We start from the raw sequence: 20,194 nt of genomic DNA on the forward strand, positions 1-20,194 counted from the left end.
TTCTCAAGAAGAAAAACATATCTCTTTAGGGATTATTGCTACTAGCTGATGTAATTGATTTAGACATTTTTCCAATTTTGGTTTATTTCATTTCCCTTTGTGCCTGTTTTAATCTGGAGGAAGATTTAAAAATTTTTCTTAGGGAATAGTAGTTAATGATTATGAAATATCTGAAACAGTGCATTCCATTGAAGGAGTAATGTTAAAGCTGCTGTTACCTTTCTATTAATATAGTAGTCTAAATTTTAACTGTTTCCTCCCTGATAAAATTTAGAGAATTTTAGGTTTAATCTGTGATTTTTCTTGGCAAACTCTTCTTGGGTTTGCTCTCAAGTACCTTTCTGTAGTTTCCTCTTCCTTCTGTCCCTGTATTGCAAATCCTATTCCCCATCCTTTATCTCTTGTTCTTGGAAATAAAGAACCATAATAAGCTTAGAAGATATGACCTTTCTTCTTAAATGAGTTTATGCTAATACTTAATATTCCTGAGATTAGGAAGGGGGGAACATGTTAGAGACTTCAAAAAGTTAGTTTTAAGTTCAGTTGTAGATTTTTTTGTTGTGTCTTTATGGAAAGTTAAATAAGTGTTTCTTTAGCCTTCGGTGGTCTTAGATTAGGCAGTGCACATTTATCTAAATATTTGAGAGTTGTTTCTTCATACTGATTTCCTATCAACAGTTAGATGCTTTGGGGCCTATACTTGAAAAATGAGCTGTTTCTTTGGAATATTACGAACCATGGAATCTCAGTTAAGTGAGTTATAGGTACATGTGGGTGGTTTATTTTTACATTTATTGCATTTAATTATCAAAAGCAGAGTAAAAATTCTTAAAAATAGTGCCATTCGTATCTGTTCTAAATTCAAAAAAGCATCCAAAACCAGTAAACCTCTTTGGACAAGAAATAAATTTAATGCTCTTCAGTTTGTTTTAGAACCTTATCCTGATTTTGATCTTCTACTATTACTTAATCTGTTTAAGTCAAGGGCATGCATTTAAAATTGAGTTGATTTTGAACCCTTCAGAGTATGCATTTATAATTGAAGTGTTAACACATCATTAACTATAGCAAGAAAATAGCACCACTGATAGCATAATAACTTTTCTATTGTATCCTGTACTTTTTGCTTTGTTTGAGTTTTATATGAAAGGCTGTACTTCTCCATGTTAATATGAATTTTACATTAAATAGCATTCTAATTTGATTCCGTTAAGTTTGGGGTGTATATTTAAAATTGTTTATAAATTATTTTAGATACAGTATTGTCCTTAGCTATATAAAAACATTCCAAATAGCTGTGGTCATATGGTCATTATGGCAGTACATCTTTATTATATACATTAACTGATATATCATCAACATGTATATGTTACTGGAATAAAACTAACAAGAATGAAAGAACTATAGCTGGCTTTCTTTTTAAATTGGTTGATTTTTTTTTTTTTTTTTTAATTTTTAAATTTTTTTGCTTTTTAGGGCCGCACCGGCAGCATTTGGAGTTTCCCAGGCTAGGGGTCCAATCAGAGCTACAACTGGCAGCATACACCACAGCCACAGCATTGCAGGATCCAACCACGTCTGCGACCTACACCACAGCTCATGTCAACGCCGAATCCTCAACCCACTGAACGAGACCAGGGATCGAATCTGCAACCTCATGGTTCCTAGTCGGATTCATTTCTGCTGCGCCATGACAGGAACTCTAAATTGGCTGATTTTAAAAAAGATCCTTTCAGTTTTATTAGTTTTTTCTTCCTATATATTCTGTTTTTTGCTTTTGTTTTTATTGAGGCTATTCCTGCAGCATATGGAGGTTCCTAGGCTAGAAGTTGAATTGGAGCTGTAGCTGAGGTCTACCCCACAGCCACAGCAGCACCAGCTCTGAGCCACATATGAAACCTGTGTCGCAGCTTGCAGCAATGCCATATCCTTAACCCACTGAGCTTGGCCAGGGGTCAAACCCATATCCTCACGAACACTATGTCAGGTTCTTAACCTGCTGAGCCACAACGGGAACTCCTCTTTATTTCTGATAATTTAAACTGGAATAATTTGGTATGATAAAAATGGCTTTTAGAGAGCACAGAAAGTTTTCATGGTAGCTTTTTCATTTTTATTATTTGGAATCATGTGTCACCTCTTCAGTCTCAATAAGGGAACTGAGGTCTTGAAGATGAAATGAATTTGCTCAAAATAATATATAATGATAGCATCCTGGAATGCCCTGGTGGCTCAGCAGTTTAAGTATATCTGACATTATCACTGCTATGGCTCAGATTGCTGCGGTGGCACAGGTTCGATCACTGGCTCAGGAACTTCTGCATGCCATGGCCATGGCCAGTGAATAAATAAATAAAGATAGAGTTAGGAGTTGCCTTTTGTCTTGGTTCACTGCTCTTTTCTGTTATATCCTTAAGTCATGGAGACTATGGTGATTCTTCTTGTCCAGTTGTGTTTTTGTTTTGTTTTGTTTTTTGGGGTTGTTTTTTTTTTTTGACATATTAAGCAAGCTGTTAGGCACTTGTATGCTGGTGGCCAGGACAGGAGTATAGTAGGTGGATTTTGGTTTTCAGACTTCCCATGTTTGTCACTTGATAGTCTGTTATCATTCGTACCATCCATTTTGTCTGTGATTTGAGTCAAAAATTTCAGGTACGGAGTCCCCTGGTAGCTCAATGAATTAAGGATCCAGTGTTATTACTGCTACAGCACAGGTTGCTGCTGTGGCAAGGGTTCTTCTCTGGCCTAGGAACATCTGCATGCCATGGGTAAGGCCAAAAAAAAGTTTCAGGTAGTCTAAGCCTAAATCATGATGTTGGCCAATTTTCTTAGCTGTAAAATTGTATCTTTATGCTATTTAAATTGGGGGCATTGGTCATTCATAGTATAAGAAAAAAGTAACTGTCAGCTCTTAAAAGGAAGCTAGATTAGACAGAAAAAAATATAATAAAGCAGAATGGTTAGTGACTTAGGTCTAATTTGCCCTCTGTATGCATCAGGAGGAGACAGCTCCCAGACTCTTACTAGTGCAGGGCCGGCCATTTGTCCAGATCTCCTTTTGGCTGACTTGTTACTTTTACTCATAATGCCTTTCTCTTTTCTTTATATAGTCGTACTCCTGGAAGTCGTCAAGCCTCTCCAACTGAAGTAGTTGAACGCCTGGGCCCCAACACTAATCCCCCAGAAGGATTGGGACCTCTTCCTAATCCTACAGCTAATAAACCACTTGTTGAAGAATTTTCAAATCCTGAAACTCAGAATCTGGATGCCATGGAACAAGTTGGTCTGGATTCCTTACAGTTTGACTATCCTGGTAATCAGGTACCAATGGACTCTTCAGGAGCTACTGTAGGCCTTTTTGACTACAATTCCCAGCAGCAGGTAAAGTTTGCCTCTCTTTCAAAGATGTTCCTCTTACCTGTGTACTAGTGTAGCCCGAAGTAGCATGAGGCACTGACATAAATAATAGGGGAGTTTTTGAACGATTAATGTTTTATTGAATAATATGTCCTTAATAGTTGAGAAGGTGATTTAAATAAGTATTTAAAATATTCTATTCCCAGCTTTCTAAGCAGAAATTAAATGCTTTGAGACTGATCTTTGTATTAAATATTTTCCTTAATAGCTCTTTCAGAGGACTAATGCGCTAACAGTTCAGCAGTTAACTGCAGCTCAGCAGCAGCAATATGCATTAGCCACAGCTCAGCAGCCACATATAGGTGAGTCTTTATAAGTTACCATTGTTATTACACTGTTAGAAAATCTTCTGTTAAAGTGTTAAGAATGTTTCATTTTTATTTACTGATGATTGGTGTAATTTCATTACTTTTTGAAACATCTCATTGAGACCAAACTTTAGTAGATGCCATGTATGGCAAGAGTAAAGATTAACTAGGAAAGGAGTTCCAGTCCTGGCGCAGTGGTTAACGAATCCGACTAGGAACCATGATGTTGCGGGTTCGATCCCTGGCCCTGCTCAATGGGTTAAGGATCCGGCATTACCGTGAGGCTGGCAGCTATAGCTCCAATTAGACCCCTAGCCTGGGAACCTCCATATGCCGTGGGAAGCAGCCCTAGAAAAGTAAAATAAATAAATAAATAAATAAATAAATAAAAAGATTAATGAGGAAAGAACAGTTTTATTTTTACTTGTATCCTTAGTGAAATAAGAATCTGTAACTTGATAAAGGCTGTCAGCACATGAATTTTCCTCAGTGAAGTCAAGATGTCAAACTCTTGGAAATTCAAATGTAGTTATAGGTGCCCACATCAAATCAGAATGCTTATTTTCAAAATGGTTTGGAAAGAGGGATCCCAAGAAAATTTTTTTAAATATTTTCTTCTTACTTCATTAAGCTCCTTGTTCTTTGATCTTTAGTCTTTTTTTTTTTTTTTTTTTTTTTTGGTCTTTTTGCTATTTCTTTGGGCCGCTTCTGCGGCCTATGGAGGTTCCCAGGCTAGGGGTCGAATCGGAGCTGTAGCCCCCGGCCTACACCAGAGCCACAGCAACGCGGGATCCGAGCCGAATCTGCAGCCTACACCACAGCTCATGGCAACGCCGGATCGTTAACCCACTGAGCAAGGGCAGGGACCGAACCCGCAACCTCATGGTTCCTAGTCGGATTCGTTAACCACTGCACCACGATGGGAACTCCTGATCTTTAGTCTTTTTTTTAAGGGCTGCACCTGATTCGCAGGCTAGGGGTCGAATCACAGCCGTAGCTGCTAACCTACACCACAGCCACAGCAATGCCAGATCTGAGCTGCATCTACACCACAGCTCACATCAAGGCTGGATCCTTAACCCACTGAGCGAGGCCAGGGATAGAACTTGTCTCCTCATGGATGCTAGTCAGATTCATTTCCGCTGAGCCACGATGGGAACTCCATTTTAGTCTTTACTGTAACATGAAGTATTACAGTTACATATTTGTTACTGCTAGAGTTTAAGCATTAGTGTGTGTGTCTGTCCATGTTGTGGTTTTTGGTTTGTTTTTTGACTTGTTTTTTGGAATAATTACTGATTCACATGATGTTGCAAGGAGAGTACAGGGATTCCCCACCTAGTTTTCCCTAAATGGCTCTATCTTACATAATTATGTACTGTAGTTATGTAAGTACTAAAGGCAGGTGTACACACTGGTAAATGTGTATGTGTAATATTTATGTCATTTTAGCCCATGTGTAGATTCGTATAACCATTTTTACACCCGATTCTGGCTGACCTTGATATCCTGTTTGGAAAAGTTGCGAACACACTCATTTTATTTTCGGTTTTAATCAGAGTTGACCACACATTTCTAGATGGCTTCTAAAAAACTCTAGACCTGTTTTTTCCTCTTTTCCTCAGCTTCCTTTATCCATGTACCTAGTCCTTTCTCCGTGTTAAAATCATTCTGATTGCTGTATGTTCATGGGCCAGTATAACACTTTTTATTCCTTGAGGCTTTATGGTAAGTTTTATATGTGGCAGGCTAGGATACCCATTATCACTCTTCTTTTTGGGAGTTGCAAGTTTTTGGTTCTTATTTGCTTTTTCATGTGAAGTTTCTTTTTTTCTTTTTTTTTTTTTTTTTTTTTTTTTTTGTCTTTTGTCTTTTGTCTGTTTGAGGGCCATACCGAAGGCATATGGAGTTTCCCAGGCTAGGGATAGGGATCTAATCGGAGCTGTAGCCGCCGGCCTACACCACAGCCACAGCAACAACATATCCGAGCTGTGTCTGCGACCTATGCCACAGCTCACGGCAACGCCAGATCCTTAACCCACTGAGTGAGGCCAGGGATTGAACCCGCAACCTCATGGTTACTAGTCACATTCGTTTCCGCTGCATCACGACAGGAACTCCTTCATGTGAACTTTTAAATCCTCTAATTTACTACCAGGTAAGGTTAAAATTTTAAATTAATTTAGGAAAACCAACATCTTGACATTAAATATTCTTATCCAGGATCTGGTAGTGTATTTTTACTTTTTGTTCAAGTCTGCTTTGGTATTTGTGAGTGCTTCAAAAATTTTTCTCATTTAAGTTTGCGTATTTCTTAATAAGTTTGTTTTTTGGGAGTTTCCATCATGGTGCAGTAGTTAACGTATCCAACTAGGAACTATGAGGTTGCAAGTTCAATCCCTGGCCTTGCTCAGTGGGTTAAGGATCGGCGTTGCCATGAGCTGTGGTGTAGGTCGCAGATTCGGCTCGGATCCCGTGTTGCTGTGGCTCTGGCGTAGGCCAGCAGCAACAGCTCCCATTAGACCCCTAGCCTGGGAACCTCCATATGCCCTGGGAGCAGCCCTAGAAAAGGCAAAAAGACAAAAAAAAAAAAAAGTTTCTTCTTTGGTATTTTATCTTTTGCTGTCATTTCACTTGGTTTCCTTTCTGTCATTATATCTTTCTTTATAAATTGGCACCTATGAAAGCTCCAAATTAGTATTTATTAAATTTTATGAATGATATTTTCCAGTAATTGAATCATTCCCACATTCTGAGAATCTGAGTTGTGTATAATTACTTTAATGAGCTCTTTTAGTTTCCTAATATTTTATTTGAGAGTTTTTAATAACATATAAAATTAGTCTTTAATTTTGTGTATGCATTTTTTGCTTTTATTTTGTTAGATATTGATACCAGTGTACTTGTGTCATAAAAATAATTTAGAAATTGTTCCCTTATTTAATGCCTTGGGAATATTCTATTTCTGCAGTACCAGTTGAGATTTCTCCTTTTTCATGCCTTATTTTGTTTTCTTCAGTTCCCTCTCTTCTTGGTAGTTTGGCAAGAGGTTTGTCAATTTTGTTTACCATTTCAAAGAACCAGCTCTCGGTTTTATCTTGGGGTATTTTAAATTACAGTGGACTTACAAGATCTTTAAAGATTTGTCAGAACTTAGAACTTCTTTGTGGAGTTCCCGTAGCAGCTCGGTGGTTAATGCATCTGACAAGGAACCATGAGGTTGCAGGTTGGATCCCTGGCCTTGCTCAGTGGGTTAAAGATTCAGTGTTGCCATGAGCTGTGGTGTAGGTTGCAGACACGGCTCGGATCCAGCAGTGCATAGGCCGGCGGCTACTGCTCCAATTAGACCCCTAGCCTGGGAACCTCCATATGCTGTGGGTGCAGTCCTAAAAAGACACAAAACAAACAAAAAAAGAACTTCTTTGTGAAACTGTCTGGGAAACTATGCAAATAAATTTAAAAACTTGAGTTAAATGAAAATATTTCAAAGAAAGCATAACTTACCAAAATTGCTCCCATCCTTTCATCTTTGTTCCACTGTTAAATATATTTATTGTTGATTATCAGTCCTTTTATCCAGGTTTGCTGGATCATCTCTTAGCTAGCAGATACTTATTTAGAACAGCACTGTCCCACCAGAAATATATGTGCCATATAGAATTTAAAATTCTTTAGTAGCCACTTTTTTTATTATTACTATTTTTTGGCCACACCTGCAGTATGTGGGCATGGACCAGGGATTGAACCTGCGCCACACCAATGACAGTGCCGGGTCCTTAACCTACTGGACCATCAGGGAACTCTAGTGGCCACATTTTATCTGTTTTTGTTTGTTTTGTTTTGTTTTGTTTGCTTTTTTGGTCGCGACCACGGCATATGAAAGTTCCCAGGCTAGGGATTAAATGGGAGCTATAGCCACTAGCCTGTGCCACAACCACAGCAGCACCAAATCGGAGCCACATCTGTGACCTGCACAACAGCTCATGGCAACCCTGGATTCTTAACCTACTGAGTGAGGCCAGGGATCAAACTTGCATCCTCGTGGGTACTAGTCAGATTCGTTTCCACTGATCCACACTGGGAACTCCTGTTGGGGAATTGGCTGTAGCTTAGGAAATTGAGAGAAGAGCCATAGAAGTACCATGTGGCCTGCAGAGAGCTATAAGAGGGATAAAAAGTAAATTAGTAGAGATTTGTTTGACTTCTTCACCTTATAGTGTGTAGTTGGCAACTGTGATGAGTAAGTGTAAGAAGATCTCTCATGTAAGATAGTATCTCAAGCAGAAATTACAGTGCAAATAAGAAAGAGCAGTCAGAGGGTAGTCACATAACACACAGTAGAGTTTATACCCCTGATGTAGAAATAAGCGAAATTTAAGTTCTGAAAAGAATTTTTAAAGTTTATTTAGAATATTGAAAGACTTAAGCCATCAAAGATCAGAGCTCTTGAAACAGTAAAATGATGTGAAGCAGACCACTTCAGATTCTTGTCAATAAAAAGATATGGGTGGGCTACATAATTAACTACCTATCACCTAGGATTAAATGACCAGAAAATAAAACTTTTAGGACGTCTTTTAGAACACTGAAATATAACCTATAGTAATCAGGATGTGGAGAGGAGTAAAGGGTAACCAAAGATGTGCAAGGCATATGTTAAAAAAAAAAAAAAAAAAACTATATTTCCGAAGGCTTGAATAAATGGGAACACATGCCCTTTGGGGGAAACTCAATATTATAAAAATGTCAATTCTCTTTAGATTTAATTGTGGATTTAATGTATTGATTGGAAGCCCAACAGGATTTTTGGGGGGAACTTGAAAGTTTGCTTTTTTATGTTTGTTTCAGAAAAAGTTAATCAAACACTAAAGTGAGAGATGGGCTTACTCAACGATACTTCAAAACAGTTATTATCAACAGTGATTAAAACAGTGTGGCACTTGCCTAGAAATTATATAAGTAGATCAGCAGACAAGAAGACTTTGAAATGGTTTGTTTGTGTTTGGGGTACAGGGGTAGGGTGATTTTAACCTTGACCTTGTAAATTAATTATAAAAATATCTTTGGGAAATAGCTTGGAGATAATTGGGTCATATTCCTGATGGATTAAAAATTTTTGTGTGAAATAAAGATATGCAAGATTTGATGTTTTGCTTCTTGATAGCACTGTTAATTAAAACCAAAACTTTTTTTTTTTTGGTCTTTTGTCTTTTCTGTGGCCACACCCAAGGCATATAGAGGTTCCCAGGCTAGGGGTCAAATCGGAGCTGCAGCCACCAGCCTACACCTCAGCCACAGCAACTTGGGATCCAAGCCGGATCTACGACCTACACCATGGCTCACGGCAACACCAGATCCTTAACCCATTGATCGAGGCCAGGGATCATACCCGCAACCTAATGGATCCTGGTGGGATTTGTTAACCAGTGAGCCACAATGGGAACTCCGAGACCAAAACATTTTCATGGTTTTATTTTACCTCTCACATTAACAGCCTTTTAAAAGTTTGATAATGTCCTATTTTGGCAGGAATGTGAGTGATATTTTCATATACTCATGACAGGGGTGTAAATTGGTGCAACTTCCCTGGAGAGAAATCTGGAAATGTGGATCAAGAATTTATATGTATTTGTCCATTTAAGTGAATTTTCATGGAGATATGATAGTGTAGTATACTTAAAAAATAATAGCATTATTTATTTATAGCAAAAAGTTGTGAACCATTGTAGTAAATGGGTTAAATCATCTTCCTTTTTACATAGTAGGATACATACTATGCAGCTATTAAAAGTGAATTAGATTGATATCACATAGAAAGGGCTTTATGGTTAATTGGCAAATGAAAAACATTAAAATACCATTATACACTAAAATACAAAATGTATGAATGTGTGCAAATATATACACATTAAAAACTTAAGAAAGATATGGCAAAATGAAAAACAAATTGAAGTTTTCCTGTGACCTGGTGGGTTAAGGATCTGGTGTTGTCACTGCACTAGCTTGCCTTGCTGCTGTGGTGGGGGTTAGATCCTTGGCTCAGGACCTTCCACATGCCTCAGGTGCAGCTAAAAAAATTTAGAAGGATATATATTTATGCATTTATATGCATGTGTAAACATAGATTCAAACATACATGTTTATGTATACCCACACAAGCATATTGTTTGATGTCTAATATGTTGTAACTATTTATAAATGTATCTATGTATAAATGTTGTGAGCTTAAAATAAGTTTTTTAAGCATGTTTTTTCAGCAGAAGCTTTGATGTATATATCCATTAGATCATACTAATTATTTTTCAAATATTTGAAACTCTACTTTTTATCTGCTTTGTAATGTAAATATTGAGAGAGCTATATTAAAATCACTTCTAAAATGGGAAAATACTTTTTAGAAGGCTATAAACTAACTGTTACTAAGGATTACCTGAGGCTTTTAGCTTTCCACATTTTCAAAGTGATTTAATAGTACCTTATGGTAAAAGGTCTATATCCTGACTCGTGCTCGGTACCAGCAGTTGTATTCTCTAATAAGTACTGCAGTGCATATTTTAAAATCTTTCTGAGCCTATACTGAATCCATATTGGCGTATATTAGGCTCAGAAGTGGTCATTCCCCTGCTCTTCATTGTTTTCCTTTTATTTTCAGGCTAAAGTCCAAACTGCTTAACATGACTCAAAAAGCTGTTCATGAGGCTTCATTACCATCATATGTCCAGTTTTATCTTGTATGCTACAATCCCACTCCATTTTACCCAAAGCTCATTGGATGCCCCTCCTCTCTGTGCTCCTAGCACTTTTTATAACACTATATTCTAATTGCCAATTTACTTGTTTATTTTTCTCACTAGGTAGAGTGATTTGTGAGGGCAGATCACATCTGTCTTCCTCACTGTTGAATCTCTAGCTCATGGTATGGCTTAATAAAGGTTGAATGGAAAACCACTATTGAACAATAGTACTAACTCTATAAACATTTATCATGTGCCTGTTATGTGCTTGTACTGTACAGTCACTTATTTAATTCTGACAAAAATCACTATTGATAACACCTGTTACATAAACAAAGAACCTTGGGGTCAGGTTGTGTTATGTATCCAAGGTCACTTAGTTAATAAGAATTTGAGCTATTATATACCCTCTCCCCTTCAACCCCAATTTCAGAATAGAAACTTTTGTGTTTTTCTTTGTTTTAACCTAATGAAGAACGTTATATGTGTTTTTATTTATTATTTCTCCCTCTTTAAAATACAGCTGGTGTATTCTCAGCAGGCCTTGCTCCAGCTGCATTTGTGCCAAATCCATATATTATTAGTGCTGCTCCTCCAGGAACTGATCCATATACTGCAGCAGGATTGGCTGCAGCAGCAACATTAGCAGGTAACTTACTGTTCATCTTTGTTGCTTGTTACAGAGTTAGTTTTAATTTGGGGATAAGCTTTATTTTTGTCTGGGCAATTTGAAGTTCCTAGGAAAAACTGAAGCATTTTTCCAGAATGAACTGAAGTTTCCAGAGAGTTTATTTTTTAACTGTAATGCTACAGGAGAAAACCTAATTTGATGCTCCTGTACATAGTTGGTTTACATTTTGTTCAATAGTTTCAAAAAATCTTAACATTACCAACCACAAATCTTTACTCTTATGAGCAATCCCATACCCACAGAGACAATGCAGAGTAACTTCTCAGAAAATATAGTGGGAGTAGGTACTGTAAATACCCAAGTCAGGGGAGAGTAGAGGTAAAGAGGTTCAGCACTCTTGAGAGAATGTCTATAAAAAGTAAAGTTTAGCTAACTTAAAACATGCAAGCAAGCTGAGGGACAAGAAAGTGAGACAGGGTTGGAAAGAACTTACTAATAACTATCAAAGCTTGGTACCACCCCTCAAAATCTAAAATAAAGCCCCAAAGTCCACACTGTCACATGTCATGTCAATTGTATCACAGTAAACCTGGGGAAAATTTTTTTAAGCCAAACTGTGTTATTTAATGAAGGAGAGTTGTGTACTGGTTAGGCACAGTCTTACTGAGCAAATTGATTTACCGATCTTCTGTAGGGTTTTGGGGGGAAGGTTGTTTTAGGTTGAGTTAGTTAAGGACAGGAATAAATTTAGTCTTAGACATGGTTTATGTTGGTTACCAAGGCAGGAACATAGCAATATCAACTATAAAAGTGTGTTCATTGGGTTGAGTCTGCTGATTGGCTGACTTTTCATAATTTTAAGCTGCCACTGATTTTTTTACTTTTAGAGATAATTTCACTGAATTATCACCAATCAGTTAAATAATTTTAAATCTGCTTGTAGTTATGTTATCATGACTGTAGAACAGTCAGTTATTTGTGAGTTTTGTTTTGTTTTTTAAATACTCAAGTCTTTAACAAGTGGAAAAAAAGTTAGAAAAACAAGAATTTTCATCATAGTTGGCAGGCCGAAGCTAACCTATCATATTCAGTAGTTTTCACGTGATTCCACGAGGATGTGATTTTTTTCTGGTACCATTTAACTGGTCATCATTAAGTCCTTGGTTTTAAGATAAGCATTCCAGGCATTCTGGACTTACTTAGGCTTTCTAAAATCAACACTGTCTTGTAGAAACAGAAGTGAGCCAGATAATACAACTTAGATTTTTTTTTCTAGTAACCACATTGTAAAAGTAAAAAACAGGTAACATTAATTTCAGAGGCATGTGTGATAATAGCCCAGTATATTATTATCAGTATTTTTTAAATTATTAATAGTTTAGATTTTTTTTTTTAAATGCTAAGTCTTCAAAATCTTCTATGTATTACATACTTATAGGACATCTCATTCACGCTATCCAGCTTTAATTGTGTAGTCACAGGTGACTAGGCTGTTTTGGACAAAGAATAGATGGATGTCAGCGTGTTCCTTCTTTTTATAAATCTTCTGTGTTTTAACAGTCTTTAGAACTATGTTTTACCTTTAAACTTTTTAAAGATTTTCATTTTAGTGATTTGGTCATTTACACTGGGCTTTATTTTCAAATCAGAGTGAAACCAAGAGTTTGGCTTTGTAAAGTATACACATTAGATATACTAAAATATCAATGGGATTTAGAACATCAGTCAGGAATCATGATATATATCTTATTAGTTTAATAACAGGGCTTTTTTTTTCATGATGCTATTTAATGTCCAGAAATCAAATGTTATCTTGAATAAAGTAGAATACAGCAAAAACTCATTCTATTTTTCCAATTTACTTTTTTATGTCTCTATCCCTCTATGATTATATTACATAGTTCTTTCTTGTCTTAACTCACTAGTCCCATTTTTCATTTCTTTTCATGTGATTTTCAGTTGCTTTTTGAAAGTTGTGACTCTGTTTCAGATGTGAAAAATATTTTTAAATTCAGTGATTACAGTTCAGACACAATTGTAGCAACCTGGGTACCAGAATATTCCCTAGTTTTATGTTGTATATTATAAGTGAAAAGGCAAAAGTGTTTTTTTGTTTTCAATAGAAGAAAAGTATCCTTTTTAAAGAAAGTAATGAATTGAGCATGGGAAATCTTACGGTTTTGTGGTGTCTGATGTTCCTGTTTGCCAGTATCGAACCCATAAACTAGATTTCAGCAAATGTTGAGTAGATAGTTGAGTGTCCTGTGAATTCATTGGTCTTCTTGAGTTTATTTTCATCTCTCTCCATTAAGGCTACTGCTACACTCTTGAATGTTTTGTTTTTAATAGTCTATAGCTAGATGACACTTTCTTCCTAATGGAATTGGAAAAAAGAGAGGGGGAAAAGCAATTGTATCTGGATAGGGGATTGTAAAGACATCTGTTCTAAGCCTTATGCACTGTCTCTTTGTATGATCTAATGGTAGCTGACCTTAATTATCTGTAAAATGTAGTGACTTTTAAAATTTTTTTTTTTGGGGGGGTGGGGTATGGGGTTTAGGTCCGGCAGTGGTTCCACCTCAGTATTATGGTGTTCCATGGGGGGTGTATCCAGCCAATTTATTTCAGCAGCAAGCTGCAGCTGCGGCAAACAACACAGCAAATCAGCAAGCAGCTTCACAAGCTCAGCCTGGACAGCAACAGGTATAGGCCTGCCTTCATTAAATAATACCTGAAGTGTCTTTAAAATTGTGTGTGAGCACCTTGCATTCAAGATCTGTGTTCTCTTTTTATTTTCCTCTGTATGTAGCACAGTACCTATCATATATATGTAGTTGGTGCACAAGTATTTGTTATGTGGGATGTTTTTTTTCCTCTAGTCATAATTATAAAAATTTAAAGATTTGGTTGTATTCCACTTCCACATTTCTCTTATTGAAACAATGTTAAAATCTCTAGCAACTTTTAATTTTCTGGAGTTCCCATTGTGGCTTAGCAGTTAATGAACTGGACCAATATCCATGAGGATGTGGGTTCGATCCCTGTCCTTGCTCAGTGGGTTAAAATCGAGCATTGCCGTGAGCTGTGGTGTAGGTCACAGATGCAGCTCGGATCTGGCATTGCTATGGTTGTGGTGTAGGCCGGCAGCTGCAGCTCCGATTGAACCCCTAGCCTGGGAACCTCCATGTGCCACAGGTGCAGCCCTAAAAAGACAAAAAAAATTTTTTTTAATTTTCTTTTTATCCCTTCTTAAAGTGTGCTAATACTATTCCTATCAAAATAATTATTTCATTTTCTTTTGGATGTTTAAATTACTGTTTTAAATATTAACTTAATAAATTTTTGACCAGAGGAAGATTACTAGGAGATTACTAGTAAGGAGTAAGGAGATTACTTATATTTTAAACAAGGAAAGATGAAGTATTTTCACTAAAGGTTGGATTTAATTTCTTAAAACAAAAAAGTTTATCTGAAAGATTTTTTTTAAATTTTAGCCTCTTTCCTGGAACTGTTTTTTTAGTTAAATGTAAAAGAAAAATTCTGATTAAAAATGCTAGAATTCTGGTTTTCAAGTTTATCATATTTATACCAAAGAAGCAACTTAATGACAAATATTGTTGTATTTGTTACCTGACAGTTGAATTTTCTTCTATATTGATATTCTGTTAAAAATGTCCTTTGACTAGGTCCTTGTAGAGTATACCACAGCATCATTTAATAATTCTTTTAAAATCTATACCTTCATTGGGCAAACAAAAATATCATATTGCCTGAACTATATGTACCTGTGTGTGGTGCTTACTTACAGAGATAAAATGAATCCTGCTTATCCTAAATTGTTTGAATATTTACCTTTGTGAAATTAATGTGTATCATGCTTATGTATAATCGCACTATGTACTGCAAAGTAGTAAAGTTTGACCAACCTTAAGAATTTCCATTTTTTTATGAAGTCTTGTGTTCCCTTTTTAACTCAAAGGTTTTGTAGTAAAAAGCATTTTTTTACTCACTTTTATTAAAGCTTCTGATAAGTTGGCTCAGATTCAGTTTTCACTCTGTATCACAATCTCATAACAGACTAATTGAATAATCATATTTAATTTAGTCCCTTAAGCTTCCTATGTTGTAGTTTTTGGTCTTAGGGAATAATAAAATTTAATTTTTTTATCTTTAAGATTTTGCCATTCCTCCCTTTCCTCCAAATAAATCTCTCTCATTTTAATACTGCTTTGGTAAGTAAAAGAGCACAAATACTAAAAATGACTTTTTCTGGAATTCTGTTGTGGCTCAGTGGGTTAAACACCCAGCTATTATCCATGAGATGTGGGTTTAGTCCCTGGCCTCCTTCAGGGGGTTAGGGATCTGGAGTTGCCATGAGCTGTGGTGTAGGTTGGCAGCTGTAGCTCTGATTTATCCCTTAGCTTGGGGACTTGCGTATGCCACAAGTGTGGCTGTAAAAAGAGAATAAAAATAACTTTTTCTGAAGACCTTCTAGAATCTCCATGTTGCTTAATACGTTGTTTTTTTGTTTGTTTGTTTTTTGGTGGTTTTTTTTTTTTTTTTGTCATTTTGCCTTTTCTGGCATATGGAGGTTCCCAGGCTAGGGGTCTAATTGGAGCTGTAGCTGCCGGCCTGCGCCAGAGCCACAGCAATGCGGAATCCAAACCGTATCTGTGACCAATACTACAGCTCATGGCAACCCTGGATTCTTAACCCACTGAGCAAGGCCAGGGATCGAACCCGCAACCTCATGGTTCCTAGTTGGATTCGTTAACCACTGAGCCATGACAGGAACTCCTAGGTTGTTTTTGATGTTAAGTAATTTGTGCTTTTTTATGCTCAAGTGATATTTCATTAAATGTAAATATGTTCAAAGAATAGTCAAAGGCTATTTGTGATATATGCAGAGTGTCCAAGATAAATTTACTTACCTCTTACTCATAATTTCGTTTTTAAGGAAATCATTTGTCCTTTGTAGGTTCTCCGTGCTGGAGCAGGTCAGCGCCCTCTTACTCCCAATCAGGGCCAGCAAGGGCAGCAAGCTGAATCACTTGCAGCAGCAAATCCAACTTTGGCTTTTGGTCAGGGTCTTGCTACTGGCATGCCAGGTATATAGTTAATTATGGAAATTTGAATAGATGAATGTTACATATAGGTTCTCACACTGAAGAATGAAAACAAATCAGAAGATATCTAAAATCTTGCCTGTTTTGGAGTGAATCATTGAGAACGTGGGTGCCAATAGTTGAAATCAGTATTGTTTGGGAGACTTAATGACAGATATGTATTAGAATTCTCAAAACATTTTCTTAGTCTATTTAATTCTTAATGGAGTGCTCTAAGAAATAAAACCATTTGGTGATATGTAAAACAAAACTTTTATGCCATTCTTGCCTTTTAAGGATATTTAGTCATTTAATTGGTTAATGTTGAGAAGTGTACAGCTAAAATTTTCCACTTAGGACGTTGTTCACTCTTGTTTAGCACATTTATAGTATTAACCTAATGTTATTTATAACCTAATGGCAACAGTATTTACTGAAATTTTCTGCCCATTGCCACAGCACAACTTTTAGAAACAAAATAGATTTTTTGTGAAGTAAATTCCTATGAAACTAAGTACAAAATTACTACTTTAGTAAATAGTGGAAGATGGAAGGGAAAGTATTTTTCTTAAGCTAGTAAAGCAGCACTTGTTATGTTTTTAAAGTGAAATTTAAAGACATTTGAATATCAGTAGATAATGCATCACTTCCCCTTCTGTTGGTTAATTCTCTCCACTTCTGAAGACTCACTTTTTTTTTTTTTTTTGGTCTTCTTGCACTTTCTGGGGCCGCTCCTATGGCATATGGAGGTTCCCAGGCTAGGGGTCGAATCGGAGCTGTAGCTGCCAGCCTACACCACAGCCACAGCAACGAGGGATCCAAGCCGCGTCTGCGACCTACACCACAGCTCATGGCAATGCCGGATCCTTAATCCACTGTGCAAGGTCAGGGATTGAACCCGCAACCTCATGGTTTCTAGTCCGATTCGTTAACCACTGAGCCACGATGGGAACTCCAGAAGACTCACTTCTAATGAGTAGTTACTCCTATAACTATATAGATTACAGTGGACCCTTGAACAACACAGGTTTGAACTGCCTGAGTCCACCTATGTGGATCTTTTTTGATAAACATGTACTACAGTTCTGCACTGTCTGTGGTTGTTTCAGTCCTGTGGATGTGGAATATTGGATATGGAGAGTTGACTTTAAGATATATGCAGATTTTCAGTTGCATGGGAATGGGGGGGTGTTATTCAAGAGTTAACTAATTAATGAAATATGTGTTCCAGTTTCCATTTAATTGCACTTAGTTAAATGTTCTATTTAGATTGTTTAGGTAATGTGTTTAATGTATTGGAAAAGATCCCGACTTAGATGATTGACAACTTCTTTAAGGGCTGCTAAATATTTCTGTGTGTTATTTTGGAGATTTCTCTATCAATTACATTCATTCTGTTCTCTCTGAAATTCTAAGGTCTGATTATCACCTGTCTAGCCCTCTGAATGGAAATAAGATGTTAATATTGCTGTCCTGATGTACAGATGATGGTAGAATGTAGGCATTATTTTCTTTTTTTTTAACCCCAGCTATGTCCTTGCGTCATGAAAGTTAGTGTCCCAGAGCACTGTATATTAGAGACCCTGACAAAAGCAGCCCTTTGAGAAATGGACTGTGAAGCTGAAGTTGTTGTAGGCATATGGAGGGATATCATATAGGGCCAAAAAGAACTAAGCTGGGAGTTGATAAAAGCCACTTCTAAGACTACTCTGGATCCCTCTTGTGTTTCGGCTATAAGTAGAAAAGGGAGCAGTCACGGAGTACAACAGTCCAGGCTTACTAGATTCTAAAGTAGAACTTTGCTTTAAGATTGTGCATCTGGCCTATGTATATTTGCTACTCTTTGTAACTATTGCTTAATTTTCTAGGCTTTTAGTGCTGTCCTATTATTCATTTCTTATAAATGCCTTTGCTCCCCTTCTTCATATTCAGCTCATATTCTTATTAAAAAAAACATCAAGGTATTGTGCTATTTTATCATCTTTTGTCTTCTCAAAATTTTATGTTCACTTCTTTTTGTTCTCTAAGAAAGCTCTTTGATGCTTTTTTGTTTTGTTAATCAGTGAAATCTATGTTGAAAATCCTAAAAGAATTTTACACTATATTTGCCTAAAAACAGTTGACTATATCTTTGGAATAATGAGAAAATTTAAGACAGGTAAAACATTTAGGGGAAAAAAGATTACTTTATCTAACCTTCTGAGCCACAACATTTAGTCCCTTTAAAAATAAAATGTAAAATCATTTTTATAAAAGGGGTTATTAGAATTAATTTTTATCTGCCAGAGTGACTTGTTAACTGTTCACTTGATTCCCTTACTGTAAAACTTTTCTCTGATATCTTCTGTACTTTATTCTCTTCAGGACTGTGATGAAATAATTCTCCTTTCCTTATTCAAATAATTACATACTTACAAAGCTTAATGTGCTAATATAGAAGCTCACTTAAGAAAATCGGTGTTTGTTTCTTTAAGTCTTATACAGTCTAGCTTTTCCACTTTATGTCCTTTACTTCTCATCCATCAAATCTCTGGTCCTCATGCTATACTCGTCATGTGCTTTCAATCCTTCTGCTTGGTTATATATTGCCATCTGCTGTTTTTGTAGTCGTGTATGTATTTTCAGTCTTTCTTCCTCTGCTACCCCTCCTTTCCTGCAATCGCTATGCTAGTTTGCTCCTTCATCCTAGAAAACGTTCTCTCTCTTGTGCTCCCCTCTTGGACTACCTTTCAAAGTTTATATTGTACCTCACCCTTTTAACCCCTGTCTCCACAATTCCTTTTTTCCTTTTTCTTTTTCTTTTTATAGCTGCACCTGCAGCATATGGAAGTCCCCAGAGCAGGGATCGAATCCCAGCCGTAGATGTGACCTATGCTACAGCTGCAGCAGTGCTGGATTTATAACCCACTCACCACAGCAGGAACTCCCAGGTCTTCTTTTTTGATCTCTTTTGTTTTATTGAGCTCTCTAAGTAACAAACTTTTGAACTGAATGATTATGAAAGTGCTGCTTATTTAAACTTAGGGACAACACCTAAGACAAAACATAAAAGAGGAGTTTATAGGCTTGGGTGCATACATTATAAAATAAGTTTCCACATGGGAACCATAAAAGGAAGAGAATAAACCCGAAGAATTGTGGAGGGAACCCAGATAATAAAGATAGGAGCTGATGTGGATGAAATAGATGACAGACATACAGTTGAAAGAATCAGATTATCCCAAAAGTTAGTTCTTTGAAAAGACAGATAATAAACCTCTGAGATGATCAGCAAAAAAAGGAATTATAAAGAGAGCAGATTGTATTGTGGCTCAGCAGGTTAAAGACCTGATATTGTCTCAGCGAGTTAAGGATCCGTTGTTGCCGCAAGCAACAATGTAGAATGCAGCTTGGATCCATTGTTGCTGTGGCTGTTGTGTAGGCCCTAGCTACAGCTCCAATTTGACCCCTAGCCTGGAAATTTCCATGTGCCGCAGGGGTGGCTGTAAAAAGAAAAGGTAAAGAGAGAAGATAATATAAAATATAAGCAAAATAAACAACTAGAAAAATGTAACTAAACAGACTCAAGGAGAGATACATAGATACACACACACACACACACACACATATATATATATATAATTTTTATTTATTTATTTTTGTCTCTTTGTCTTTTCTAGGGCTGCACCCATGGCATATGGAGGTTCCCAGGCTAGAGCTCTAAATCAGAACTGTAGCTGCCAGCCTACGCCACAACCACAGCAACTTGGGATCCAAGCCACGTCTGCAACCTACACCACAGCTCACAGCAGTACCGGATCCTTAACCCAGTTAGCGGAGGCCAGGGATGGAACCCACAACCTCATGGTTCCTAGTCAGATTTGTTAACCACTGTGCTACGACGGGAACTCCTATGTATAAAATTTGAAGTCTGTTACTTTTATTCAGAAATAATGATTGTGACCAAAAATCTTCCAAGAAAATTCCAAGCCAACTGTAACTTCAGTGGAGAATGATACC

General features: G+C 36.8%; 1 protein-coding gene and 1 long non-coding RNA gene across 51 annotated transcripts in view; one reads left to right on the top strand and one right to left on the bottom strand.

Moving 5' to 3' along the window:
- Positions 1-20,194, bottom strand: part of LOC146404936 (uncharacterized) — a 639,839-nt gene that overhangs the window by 427,366 nt on the left and 192,279 nt on the right. The window lies entirely within an intron of this gene.
- The window catches only part of PUM2 (pumilio RNA binding family member 2), a 107,133-nt gene that overhangs the window by 42,018 nt on the left and 44,921 nt on the right, over positions 1-20,194 (top strand). For 35 of the 50 annotated variants that reach the window (XM_021087795.2, XM_085019744.1, XM_085019740.1 and 32 more), the window contains 5 exons: positions 3,111-3,381; positions 3,626-3,719; positions 10,983-11,108; positions 13,651-13,793; positions 16,069-16,198. In XM_021087795.2, coding sequence (XP_020943454.2) covers positions 3,111-3,381; positions 3,626-3,719; positions 10,983-11,108; positions 13,651-13,793; positions 16,069-16,198 — 764 coding nt within the window. The remainder of the gene's footprint in view (positions 1-3,110; positions 3,382-3,625; positions 3,720-10,982; positions 11,109-13,650; positions 13,794-16,068; positions 16,199-20,194) is intronic. The other 15 variants (XM_085019756.1, XM_013996324.3, XM_085019749.1 and 12 more) reach the window with 1 other exon arrangement.

The sequence above is a fragment of the Sus scrofa genome, chromosome 3 (assembly GCF_054392235.1).
Source record: "Sus scrofa isolate SSC_HxYL_T2T_F1_AM1 chromosome 3, Sscrofa_HxYL_maternal_Yorkshire_Landrace_v2.0, whole genome shotgun sequence".
NCBI classification, from domain to species: domain Eukaryota; kingdom Metazoa; phylum Chordata; class Mammalia; order Artiodactyla; family Suidae; genus Sus; species Sus scrofa.